Genomic DNA, 14,165 nt, shown 5'->3' with positions numbered 1-14,165 from the left:
ACGCCTCTGCGTATTCCCCTCGCTGGCATGCAAGTCTACCTCGTCGTCTTAGTCGACGCTACTGTCTTTATTTCTGGTCTCAGAACCTCGTTGTATCAAGGTTTCCTTTGGAAAGCTTCTTGTACTACGTTTGCTTTAATATATATGATATGTTCTTGTCAAAAAAAAAATAAGAATTTCCAGGCGCTCGAGCCTTCCAAAGCACTTCAGCGCCAGGATAGTTGGGAGGACCAGACCAACGCCAAATGTAATGGTCTGGGGCCTCCTGGTTTGGATGGATTTATACGTGATGGATGGATGGATGGATAATCACACGAAACCCTGTTGGCAATAGTACTAATAACACAGTGAGGCTTATTGCCAAAATTGTCCTCATCTTATACATATATATATATATAAAGAATTTATAATACATAGGTACAAAAAACTCTTGAGAGAACCTCAAAGACAAAAGAAAACAAAAGGCACTTGGGAGAACCTCAAAAGCGAAAGAAAATGAGAGAAAATAAAAATAAATACAGAACCAATAAAAATATCAGATCTAGGCCATTGTCAGTACTCTTCCGGTAATAGTTGTACACATGTGTAATGCGAATGAGTGTTTATCCCCTGAATACCATTTTTTTTTCATATTTCACAATCGCTTTTTACCACACATCCCTCAGATATCTGCCCTCCATTTGGAGATTCTTCACAAAGCTCTCGGCCTTAGAACTGTCGAGGGAGCCCTGTTTGCCAAAAATGTCGACAATTGCATGAGAAACAACAGATGCAGAGAAAGAAAGCATATTTGTAGTACATAGGTAAAAATTAGGCCTAGGATCAGTACCTGCTCCTGAACAATGGTGTGGAGAACTCTATGTACATCTCTGGCCATGCCTTTGGCATCACCACAGACATAGATGTAAGCACCTTGGGATATCATGTCCCAGATTTCAGATGCCTGGAAATGGACAAAGGCAAGAACTGTGAGGCACTGGGTTACGCATCAGAGGATAACAGAAGTTTATCAGAAAAGGGGCAGCTAGATTACTTTCTGTGCCATTTTGTGTTGCACATATTCCTTAGTAGGGCCCTGACGCGAGAAGGCAAGAACCAGCTCAGACAGTGCTCCTTGCTCAAGGAAATTGTTCAGCTCATCCTCATAGATGAAGTCCTGCAAAATCATAATTACGTTAGCTACAGCCTACAACATTGAAGATCTTTGGTGTTAAGTGGATCATCGGTCTGGTGTGTACCATCTTGCTATTTCTGCATCCGAAGAAGAACACGGATGGACCAAGCTCAGCTCCAGATTCTTTTTGAGCTAGTCTCTCCTGGGATCATGAGCAAAATTTGCATGTTAGCGACTTGACTGGTGAATGGTATAAATATACAGTACCAAGGGCTGCAATAATAAACCTGCAAGAAGCCGCGGAAAGGTGCAAGACCGGTCCCAGGGCCAATCATGATGATTGGCACTGAAGGATCAGCGGGTAGTTTGAAGTTTGATTGCCTCACAAATATCGGAGCCCAGCTGCAATCCTTGCTCTCTTCTGATGGAACAGCATTCTGCAAATCCAATTGAGATGGCAAATCAACTTCAGATAAAGCTCAAACATGAAAATTATTCTGGTTAATTGGCTTCAAAAGTGCAAATTGGGAAGCAGGGGTTGTAAAAGTAAGAGTTACTTTGTTTTCCCAATACCAAGGCAATTGTGAGGAGTAAGCATGGTTTGCAGGAAAAAATATTAAACGATCAAAAAGTGATTATATAAAAACAGACGGTTCTATAATCTTCAGTTGCCAGATGAGAAAAGAGATCTCAAAAGATTGAGATATCAGCCAGGCAAAAAACACATAAAGAAAATCATAACATCAATAAGTTACCTTAATCCAAGTTGAGCAGACTCCCTTATGTACCCTTCCAGCGGGTGTTGTTTCGTGCACGAGCGCACATGTGACATGAATCCTGGTTGCTGCCATACTGAAAGATGAAAGGAAATCTAAGTCAACAGGAAAACGAATATTCATGATGAGAAGGGAAAATTATGAGTGAGGCTATTTACCTAGGTGAAGATGAAATAGAATAATATCTTGGTTGAAGACGAGGGGCAACAGCTGCAAAGAAGACACCTAGTGGAGGCTTTGCCGAAGGGAACTCTGCCATGACTTCCAACAGGCTCCTCTGACTTGCCACAACCCATTGAGCATACTCATCCTGCACAATGAATAAACGTGTTAAGTATTAAAACTAGGGGCTCCATAGAATGAACAAAACTTCCACAGATCCCTGAGAAAGCAACTGACCTTCCCAGCGGCAGAGGCCAAGAATCTCAGGCGGTCAGCCTCAGCCGGATCTGAAGCATAAGTAGCTAATGCAACCAGAGAAGTCTGCAAATTATAATATCATTTGGTTGGGGAGATTTTCATTGATTTTTCATAAACCCTGTAGGATTTGTGCACTAATAAAACACTCACCTTCTTCGGTGAATTTAGAAGGTCAGCATATCTAGCAAGTGCATTCCTCACTGTGATTGGGGAGGGGAATGGAGGAGCAAGAGAACTGCCACTTAGTGGAGTACCATCCTCTTTGTCTGCATGGATGGTGAAAAATGTGTCTGGCGAGTAGCCCAACAACCTCTCTGCCTCCTCTACAACCTCAGGGCAGTTCTCGGTGTATACACCAACATGGTCCCCAGTCTCATACCTAATAAGCAGCATGATGAAATTATGTTTAGAAACAATGAAAAAAGGGTATGAAAAACCAGAATTATAGCAATGGTCAAACTCTGATATTGAAGCAATACAACTCCATCAGCACATTATCACATCCCAATAATTTACAGGAAAACAATATATCCAACATGTGTTAGAATAATCTATCCTCATCCACTTTCTGAACTTTACAATTAGATCCTATTCCTAACCATTAACAATGCTCGTAAATTTATACTGTGACTTACGTGAGACCAGTTCCAGCAATGTCGAACTCCAAATGGGTGCATGAACGATCAGAAGCAGGGGTGTGGAGCTCCCGCCGCACAGCCACATTAGCCCTAAATATGCACATAAGATTCGACTTATTAGCTTGAACTCCAATGTTACCGTAAAACTTGGGGCCTTCAACTTCGGCCATTATTGCAGATGTAGGGAATAGTGGCATTCTTACTGGCAAGGATGCTGGGCATCATGGACTGCATGGCCATTTGCAAGGCTGAAGTTTCTCTCCAAATGAGCTGCCTCCTCAGGTTTGATGAATTCAACCCGGTATTCAGGAATAGCAGCTGTGTATGTAGTGCCTGTAGAGGCATCATTTTCATCCCGAAGTAATCGATCCAACTCTGGCCAGAGAGCTTCTTTCCTAAGAACACAATAGAGTTCAGGAAAGTAGCATAAATAACACTGAAGCAGTCAAATGCCAAAAAAAAAAAGCTCAAAAGAAACCAGAATATATACCATGCATTGAAGTCATCCTCAATGCATTGGTCATCGTCTCCAAGACCAACTGGAACAAGGCGCTTTCCACCTAAGCAAACATAAAATACTTAAGATCAGCTTAACATATTAACTAGAAAAAAGCCAGTGTGATAGGATACTGAAGACTCAAAGGGGCATACCTTGTTCTGTTAGGATCTCATCTACCACCTTGGCAACCTGTAGCCAGAAGCAAAACATTCAGAATACAATGAATGGCAATATATAGTAAAGATTTTACAAACAGGAAACATATATAGTAAAATGATCTGATAAGATCTGAGTACCTTGTTGAAATGCTCATACTGTCGATTGCCCAGACCAAAGACAGCATACTCAAAGTCATTTAACCAGACACCCCTCTCATTTCCCTCAGTGAACCATTTGTAGAACCTAGCAGCATTGTCGGTCGGCTCACCATCTCCATACCTGAATTTGAACAAAAGTAACATTAGGAAGGCTTCCTTAATTTTGAACTCCAAAATAAATGAAAAAATCATCCAAATGTTAAGAGTCCCTGAACATTAACTGAATTATCATTTATATGCCCAATCTTCCAATGCTTCAAAACATAGATTGCATCGTAATTTTTAGGAAAACATATCAAAAATTTTGGTATTTTGAATCCAGTGATGGAAACATGCTGTTTCTTGTCCAAATTCAGCCAGTGAAATTATGCATACACTCTTACTTCAAAAAAAAAATGCATACACCTGAGTTTTACTAATTGTATCCGCATTTTGCTCCAAATTTAATTGCACTATTCAGTAAGATACAGGGTGCAACAGCGAATAAATGTCTCACGTTGCCACGAAGAACAATGCTAGCTTCTCCTTCTTCAACTTCTCCTCATATTCCTCATCCTCTGCTGCATAATCATCCTACAAACAACCACAGTTTGTATGTAAGATCATCTGAAGTGATCCTTCTTCCAGATCGATCATATCACACATTAGTTATCGGTTCCTTACCAAGTCCACAACTTTGAAGATTGCCTTGTCATATCTTGCCTTCGCCTCCTCAGCAAGCGCCTGTTATGTATATAGCAGATCAGAATATTTAGAAGACTTATATCAAGGGTGATTGATTCAAACTAGAAAAGACAATTGCCTTTTCCCATCCAATCTACCAAACCACTCACTTTTCGCTTTCTCCTCTGTTGTTGCTTCTACGCACAAAACCAAACACAATGATGTATCGACTATCGATAGGGCCCAGAGAGAAGGTAGGAGAAAGAAGGTTTGTTTAGCCCACCAACCCCGCCTTGAGGTTTGACATTGACGCCCATATTATTCGCATCCAGGTGCTTGCGGTTGCGGGCTTATTTGTGGTCAACATTCTGCTACCGCACATGTCGTTGGCTTTTTGCTAGCTATAAGTTTGAAAAAGTCCTATGGGTGGTGAAGAACTTGCGGTTTGACTTTCTCAAGCTGATAGGTGCAATAGTTGGACTAGAATACTTGTTTATTATTCCTTTTTTTTCGAGAAGTTAATATGTGTGATTGATAAATAAAATTCAAGTTTTGCTCACAAGTGCTCCAAATCTCGCGGTAACTTTCGTAGACTCGCGTGCAGTGAAATTTCCTGCCGTCACGAAAGCAACCCCCAAGGCCGGCATGACAGTGATGGAGAAAGATTTAAAAACCCGTCTGCATCACCCATCAAGAACTAGTTCCCTTCATCATTTACAAAAATTCCCCCACTCCCTTGGGATTACTAAAAAATGATGAAAATTGCTAACGTAAACAAGAGTAGCAAGCAATTCACCGCCTAGAATTCGTCAAACAAACGCGATCGAGGAGAATCTAAGAGGCATCATCAGAGATCGATGATGATTGGATTGATCGATCTGGTTATGGCAGGGGAGCGAGCGACAAACGCACCTTGGCGAACCCCTCGGCGGTGCCGGTCTGCGTGCCGAAGAAGACGGTGACCTTCTTCCTGCCGTCGTCGGCCGCCTTCTCGTCTTCGCCGCCCTTAGCGGCCCTGGCCTTGACCTCCGTGGCCTCAGCGACGGCGGCGGCGGCGGCCTCCCGCTTGCGCTTCTTCCCGGCGGCGGCGCGCCTCCAGAGCACGAAGAGCGCGGCGCCGAGCACGGCGGCGGCGAGCGTGGCGACGAGCGCCCGGCCCTCGGCGCCGTCCCCGCCCATCAGCTCCGGCGGCACCCGGCCCCGCAGCAGCGCCGCCACCAGCTCCATCGCCCCCGACGTCGTCGCCGAGTCCATGGTCGTCGTCACGACGTCACTCGATCGGCGACCGAGGGATCGGAGGGGGTTGGTTTGGAGGCAGTAGGTGAGGCGATGGGCTGTGAAATCAATGAATGAATGCTGGTGGACGCGGCAGCGGCAATGGGTACTGTACGTGTACGTGTAATTACAACAGCTGCTGGAACGCTGGCTGCTGCCGGCGAGGCGTGGGAGGTGCGGGGGCGTTTTTATAGGCGGCCGGCCGGCGGGGTTGGCGCGGTCAAACGCAAACCACCTACCACCACCGCGCGCCGTTGAGGAGGAGGTCAGGAGGAGGGAGAAGGGAGGCTTCGCTGCGACTGGGAGGCGTGGCGGGGGGTGGGGGCTCTGCTGCGTGGACCCGGCGCAGTGGGGTGGGGAGGGTCCCGCCGTCCCGGTCCGTTGGGGGGTGGTAGGTTTGGGAGACGGAGGAGAGGCGTGGCCGCTCGGTGGCGTCGCGTTGGGGGCGGGGAGTGGGCCCGCGTGTCTGGGAGGCTGGAATGCAAAGCATGTGTTCCGTGTTGCCGCTGTGGGGGGAAGCGAGTTATTGGCGGCAACGCGGGCAGGCGTGGGCAGCAATGACGAGGAAATCATAAATAATTTGTGGCGAAATATAGGTCGAGACGAATTTTTAAATTAAGTTAGTCTATAATTAAATAATAATGGTCAAATATAAATAAAAATATTACGATAATATTCTTTGGTTTTAAATTATAAAAGATATTTTAGGTTTTTGTTTAACACACATTATTTTAACTATATATCTATATATAATGTATATGTAAATGCATAGCAAAACCTATGTATCTAGGAAAAAAAATACTTTATAATTTAGGATAGATGAGGAGTACAGTTTTTATTAATCCAAGTAATTTTAAATTTGATCAAATCTGTAAACATATATTATGGTAAATATCATTAAATTAAGTATAAAATATATCTTTATGTTAAATTTATATGAGCCATACTTTTGGCACTATTATTTTGTGTATAAACTTAGTAAAATTTAAGAGAGAGAAAAAAGATTTGCACTCTTTTGTGATAGAGAAAGTATTTCGTTCATCATTCCTAGTATAACCGGACTACTATTACATTCATGTTTGAGTATACTTTTAAAGGACAAGAAATAACATCTGCCTACCCCCATAAAATTTCGCTATCTCCACACATACACATGCGTGGTCCACTGTTGCCTGCTGCTCGAGCACCACCGACAATAATTTTGCCCAGAAACGAAATAAAAAAGAATCGTTGATCGAGTGTGTGTTTTGTAGATGCTCATCTCAACGCTAGCAAAGAGCATGGCTGGTTGGCTACCTATTATTCGAGTGGAATCAAAAGTTAATTTGTTCGTCGCATCGTCCTTTTCCCTTCATGGCTTAATCATTTATTCAACGATCAGTCATTTCCGACAAATGTAATCGTTTCAATATTGGGGATGACTCTCGCTTAAAGAAAACTATACGCGAATTTATGCTGAAAGAATACTAATTTGGCCAAGAATGCATGGTTTGGAGAGAGAACTGGAGAAATGAGATTAGTAATGTCATTCTAGTTCGGACTGGCAGGCAAGAACCGGGAACCGGCCGGCCGCTGGTTTCTTGGGCAACAAACAAAATGGAAATAGTAACTTGGAGGCCAAGGCCTTCCGACTGGACTCGATTGGAAGACGATCCAGATGGCACATGGCACAATATATGGCAGGGCAGGCGGCAGAGTTGACCTCGACTTTGTTTAGTTTCGAAAAGATTTTGGATTTCGATACTGTAGTATTTTCGTTTTTATTTGACAAATATTATTCAATTATGGACTAACTAGACTTAAAAAATTTATCTCGTGATTTACAGACAAACTGTGTAATTAGTTTTTATTTTCGTCTATATCTAATGCTCTATGCATGTGCCCTAAGATTCGATGTGACGGAGAATCTTGAAAAGTTTTTAGTTTTTAGGGTGAACTCCCTAGTCTGCGCTAAGCAGTTAGCTGTTCGCACACTATGCAGATGGCAGCCCTGTTTTAGGCCTTGTAGTTCTTTACCAAATCCAAAAACTTTTTCAAGATTCTCTATTATATCGAATCTTGCGGCATATGTATGTAGTATTAAATATAAATATAAATAATAACTAATTGTACAATTTGCTTGTAATTTGCGAGACGAATCTTATAAGCCTAGTTAATCTATGGTTGGGCAATAATTACCACATACAAACGAAAGTGCTACAGTGTTCCGAAAATTTCTCGCTCTATTACTCCTGGTTGTAGCAAATTACTCCACAAAATCTGGCAGTATAAATGCATTTCCCTGCTCCTCAAAACTTTCGCTTGGAGACTCATCAGAAGGGCGCTTGCCACGGCGGATCGAGCAACAAGATAATCCACCAATGGCAATAATACCTGCGATACATGCAATATGATAGAAACTGACTCTCACATGTTTTTTCATTGTACTCTTCCTACACAGGTTTGGCTCACATCAAGTCCTGCACTCAATACAGCCGCCCTTCCTCCAGAAGATGACGGAGTGCAGCATATCCTCCAAACTATTCTTCCAGATCACACAAACGAATTCCTTTTATGTAAAGCACTCACTACTATGTGGTATATCTGAAAATCTAGAAATGACTACCATTTCAACAGGAAAAAGTGGACCCATGTGCAATTTCACACTGTCGTTGCCAGTTATATGGAGCATACTCAACTACATCCGTCCCAAACAACCGCTTCCTTCCAGCAGTCCCAGGTATGACTTCTTCTCTTATGCAGGCTCCTATCCAGGCTCCAATCCAGGCAGAACCAAACAGACCATATTTTTGCACCAACCCAATAGCACTTCAAGGATCACGATGCTACGTAGATGTCTCCAGAGTGCCAGACGATCACTCCACAGCCTCCGCCATTGCTGGCATAGGTATTTTCATTCTTAATTTTCAGGTACACCCAGCCCAATCTATCTACATCAAGGCCAGGATGCACAACTGTCACTCAGTTCTTATGGGAGAGGCGGCTGCTCTAGCTCTTGGCGCCAAGCTAGTCCAAGCCCTTCAAATTTCTTCATGCTTTTTTCTCTCTGATTCTCAGCAACTGGTTCAGTTTCTTCACAGCGCCAACAAGGACCACCCTCCCCACTGGAGAATGAAACCGTATACCCAAGCATATGATAATGTTGTAGGGAATCTTCAGGCTACTCTTTTCAAGATCACCAGAACATCAAACTCTACAGCGGATACCCTAGCCAAACAAGCGCTTGTTTCCACTTTCGTAGAGCTTGATCACTCTTGCAGCCGACTGGCTTGTGGCCTGCTATGTTCAACTCTTCAGGCTCTACTTTCAGTAGACCTGTACAATGTACAAATCTTTGCAGCTTCATGTTGCGTTTAATATAATTCGGCTTGTTCCTTGTCAAAAAATAAAAGATCACTGCGTCCTAGTATCCTAAGTGAGCTGATGGGCAATCTTAGCCAGCTAATTAAGAAGATAAATGTTGGGGCCGGTGCAGCAGTTGCGTGCAGATCTATCGCGCATAATTTGATTGCATTGGCTGGATTTATGAGAGGCGCCGATCAGTTTGTGCGGTGTGACACTCAAACTAAATTGACTTAGGCCCAATTTGAGTGTCAACATGCGATATTGACAACCAATTTAATAATTACTTTCTCCATACCCATAAAAAATGTTGTTTTGGATAAGATTTAGGTCAAACATTGGAAATATAAATCATAAATAACTATTAAGTAGTTAAATTTAGAAATGTGAAAAACCATATTAATAGACTTTGTCTTGAAAAATACTTTCATAAAAGTATACATATACCACTTTTTGATAAATATTTTTATAAAAACAAGGAGTCAAAGTTAGACTTTGGAGACCGTGTCGTTATCCTAAACGATTTTCTTTATGGGTATGGAGGGAGTACCAATCTTATCCAAAACGACTTTTTCTACTAACATAAAGAGAGTGTATATAACTCGACAAGTACAATTAACATAAAAGAAGCTCAAGAAAACTAATTCTAATAATAAGGGCACTCCAATGCAAGACTCTATCATGAAGTCCAAGACAATTAATTACATATTATTTATGGTATTTTGCTGATGTGGCACCATATTTATTGAAGAAAGAGGTAGAAAAAATAAGACTCCAAGTCTTATTTAGACTCCAAGTTCACATTGTTCGAGATAATAAATGACTTTAGACTCCATGATAGAGTTTGCATTGTAAGTGCCCTAAGGTTCCGGCGTGCGGCGTGTAATAATAACATACTATTATTATAGTGGATTATTAATTGTTGCATTGGCAATTATAAGGTTTATTGAACCCAATCAAGAAGACTACTATTTTACCAACCAACCTCTCACAACAAGTCGCACTACAATCTGTTTGCTGGTCTAAAAAGTCATGGCTGAAAATATTATTCGCTGTCATGGCTGAAAATACTGTTCGCTGATTTATTATAAGAGAAAAACGCCGTTAGCTGGCAAAAAAGTACGGGCATACAACTTATAAGACAAGCGAACAGGCTTCGCTGATTAACACGGCTAACCATGCGTTTTAGGCCTTGTTTAGTAAAAATTTTTTGATACCGTAGCACTTTCGTTTGTAATTGGTAATTATTGTTTAACTATGGATTAACTAGGCTTAAAAGATTCATCTCGTGATTTACAGACAGACTGTGTAATTAGTTTTTGTTTATTTAATGCTTCATGCATGTGCCGCATTCGATGTGAAGAAAAATCTTGAAAAGTTTGGAGGATACTAAATAAAGTCCTTACTACTGCAGTACTTATTATTAGTAGCATTTTGTCTTGGAAAAATATAAAAAAACGCTACTTGGAAGTCAGCCAGTCAGCCAGTCGGCCGGTCCAAGCCTTACCACCCGCCAAGCGCGCAGTTGTACGTGTGGACCTGGTCATCCTCCGCAACACGTACAGAATACCTTCACTAATAATCACAATATATCACTATAACTATAATATCATCTGAATCCGACCGTAACCTGATGCAATGGCCTTGTTTAGTTCCTATTTTTTTTGATTTGGGGTACTGTAACACGTTCATTTTTATTTGGTAATTATTGTCCAATAATAGATTAGTTAGGCTCGAAAGATTTATCTCGCGATTTACATATAAACTGTACAATTAATTTTGTCTATATTTAATGCTCCGTACATGTGCTATAAGATTCGATGTGACGAAAATTTTGAAAAGTTTTTAATTTTTAGATGAAGAGAACAAGGCATCAAAACTAGCTACCTTACCTACCTACCAACTCCTGCTAAAACAAACTTTATTACGAAGAAACCGCCCGTCCTCCTTTCCGCACGCTTTCTCATGTGGCTCGCATGTCATAACTTTTCGATTCACCTTGTCAAACAGGCTCAAATTTAACTTGAGCCCTCCACCTCCCAGCACATGTAACATGCATGTTGATATTATTATAGAGGTCTCTTTGAGCGTCTTACCTACACTATGAACTTATTTGGTTTCCCTTGCTAAATTTTAGTCATCTAAATTTTAGTTACTTTAGTAGCTAACTTCCAAATACACTAATTAAAAAGAAGTTAAAATAATTTAGTCTTACTGGTCACCCAAGAGTAGCTAAAAAGCCTATTCACTTAAGCTTTTCTATCGAATCTACCAGTTATTCAACAGTGTTTTTCTCTCATAACAAATCAACAAACGGTACTTTCAACTATAATTTTTCAGGCAAACGAATAGACTCCGAATGCAAGAAGTAATTAACAACACCTTTGCGGTTTTAGCGACGCTTATTTCTGTCCATGTTCCATGTGAAAATGGACTGCTGAACTAGTGTGATTTTGGCGTTTACTTCCTGAAGATTTTTGCAAAATGTTTAAGATTTTATATCACATCGAATCTTATGACACATGTATGAAATATTACATATAGATAAAAAAATAACTAACTATATATTTCGCATGTACGGCCTTGTTTACTTCCACCTAAAACCTAAAATTTTTCAAGATTCTCCGTCACATCGAATCTTTAAACGTATGTATGGAGTATTAAATATAGACGAAAATAAAAACTAATTGCACAGATTGGTCGAAATTTACGAGACAATCTTTTTAGCCTAGTTAGTCCATAGTTGGACAATGATTACCACAAACAAACGAAAGTGCTACAGTGTCGCGAAATTTTTCGCTTCAAACATGGCCTAATTTGCGAGACGAATTTTTTGAGTCTAGTTAATTCATGATTGGACAATAATTGTCAAATACAAACAAAAGTACTATATTAGTATTTTACAAAAAAATTTTAGGAAGTCTAGGGGCCTTTATTGGGAGGAAAACGTAACATCAATTTCCATTTCCATCTATCTAATGGTGGTACGCATTAGAATTATATACAATAAGTGATGTGATCACGACGTGCTGCGTGGTAATGGCCGCACAACGTGTAACAACTCTTGCGAACTGATGGCCCCATGTACTGACCGTAGGGGCAGGCCGGTCGACATGGCAGGCTCTACGCCAACACATTTTTCTGAAACGGTACGGTACTGTGCATCGTCACTTCTCTCCCGTTGGGATTGAAAATTTGTGTCATCGGATGTGTAGGAAGGATACGGGGAAAAGTTTTTAGAAACTAATAAAAAAATAAATTATATAGCTCGTCTGGAAACTGCAAGACAAATCTATTAAACATAATTAATCTATCATTAGCACATATGAGTTACTGTAGCACTTAAGGCTAATTATGGATTAAGTAGGCTTAAAAGATTCGTCTCACGATTTTCATCCATACTGTGTAATTAGTTTATTTTTTATCTATATTTAATATTCCATATATGTGTTCAAAGATTTGGGCCTTGTTTAGTTCTGAAAACTGAAAAGTTTTCGGAACTGTAGCACTTTCGTTCTGTGTGATTAGTTTTTTATTTTCGTCTATATTTAATGCTTTATGCATGTGCCGCAAGATTCGATGTGAAAAGGAATCTTGAAAAATTTTTGGATTTCGGGGTGAACTAAACAAGGCCTTGATGAGATGGATAAAAATTTTTAGAGGCGTTATTCTTCAATGCAGCAGCTACTAGATGTACGTCCCAACTCCCAATAACGGATCCCGGAGAGAATGCTGCTGGGAATAATGAATGTCATTTCATTATTGGCACCGTCAGATTTGCCACCACTAGCTTTAAACTCGGATGTCCACTCGACGTATACACTGGTACAAAAAAGCACTAGGCTGGTAGTGAAATATAATTTTTATAGGTGGTTAAACAACGCCTATGATATCGGCTTGCCCGACTAAAAAACCGTCTGTGAAAATCAATTTTTATAGACAGTTTTTTTAACAAAACCGTCTGTAAAAATCATGTATTTCTACAGACGGTTCTCCTAAGAAACCGCTAGTGAAAATCATATTTCTACAGGCGGTTTCTTAAAAAAAAACCACCTATAGAAATAATTTAAAATTAATTTTTTTGAGCTTTTCAAATGACCTCGTTTGAAAAACCGTCAAAATGAAAGTTGTAGTCTCAAAAAGTTATGAAATTTTGTAGTTGATAAGTTTTTCATTCGAAATCTTCTTGTCGTCGAAAACTACCATTGAATTTCTCAAATTTAAAATTCAAATTTATAAATGACTTCGGATGGAGAAACTACCCATACAAAAGTTGTAGATCTTGAAAAATTGTGAAACTTTGTAGTTGACAACTTTTCCATTGGAATCCGTTTAGGGCCTCAAATAATCAATATATGCTCGGTTTAGGATAATATATGGGGAACTAAACTCTAATATAGACACAACTGAGTGATAGGTGGAGTAGTAGTGGAGGCTACACGCAAGGGTGGAGTCTCAAGTTTGAATCCCACCGACCGTGAAACATGCGATTTTACGCGAAAAAATGCGTGACTTGTGACTTTCCTATAATTAAAATTTTTAGCTAGTGGACCTTCACTATAATTAATTTTTTTTCTATTTTTAAAATTCGATTTTGTATTTTCTATAAAAAGATTTCTACATACGAGTGGCATAACTGAAACGCCTGTAGAAATAAATTTCTACATGCGAGGCACCCAACACAGGCGGTTCGCCAATCCGCCTGTGGAAAGAGGTGACGATCCGCCTGTATAGTACCTCTATGTACTAGTGATAGTTATCAAAAAATTTGATTTTTCGTCAAATCGAATTTTTAAACGCATGCATTAAGCATTAAATATAGATAAAAAAAATAATTAATTGCACAGTTTGTCTGTAATTTGAGAGATGAATTTTTTGAGCTTGGTCAATCCATGATTGGATAATAATTACCAAATACAAATGAAAGTGCTACAGTCTCCAAAACAAAAAAATTTGCCTACTAAACAAGGCCTAAATATGGACCATTGAAACTAAGGGTGTGTTTAGATGCAAAAACTTTTTGGATTTGGATACTATATCACTTTCGTTTCTATTTAACAATAAGTATCTAATCATAGACTAACAAGGCTCAAAAGATTCGTCTCGCGATTTACACGCAAA

General features: G+C 40.3%; 1 protein-coding gene across 1 annotated transcript; it reads right to left on the bottom strand.

Moving 5' to 3' along the window:
• LOC8057875 (NADPH--cytochrome P450 reductase) lies at window positions 332-6,016 on the bottom strand. Its single transcript, XM_002444052.2, has 17 exons — window positions 5,340-6,016; window positions 4,428-4,487; window positions 4,261-4,337; window positions 3,744-3,885; window positions 3,600-3,636; window positions 3,439-3,508; window positions 3,152-3,343; window positions 2,946-3,038; window positions 2,461-2,689; window positions 2,290-2,373; window positions 2,049-2,200; window positions 1,870-1,966; window positions 1,402-1,551; window positions 1,239-1,316; window positions 1,034-1,156; window positions 830-943; window positions 332-728 (listed from the first exon to the last, which is right to left on the bottom strand). Exons 1-17 carry the CDS (start codon window positions 5,679-5,681, stop codon window positions 648-650), a joined length of 2,121 nt encoding a protein of 706 aa, XP_002444097.1. The 5' UTR covers window positions 5,682-6,016; the 3' UTR covers window positions 332-647.

This window comes from Sorghum bicolor, chromosome 7 (assembly GCF_000003195.3).
Source record: "Sorghum bicolor cultivar BTx623 chromosome 7, Sorghum_bicolor_NCBIv3, whole genome shotgun sequence".
NCBI classification, from domain to species: domain Eukaryota; kingdom Viridiplantae; phylum Streptophyta; class Magnoliopsida; order Poales; family Poaceae; genus Sorghum; species Sorghum bicolor.
This window is presented reverse-complemented; position numbering and strand designations above follow the sequence as displayed.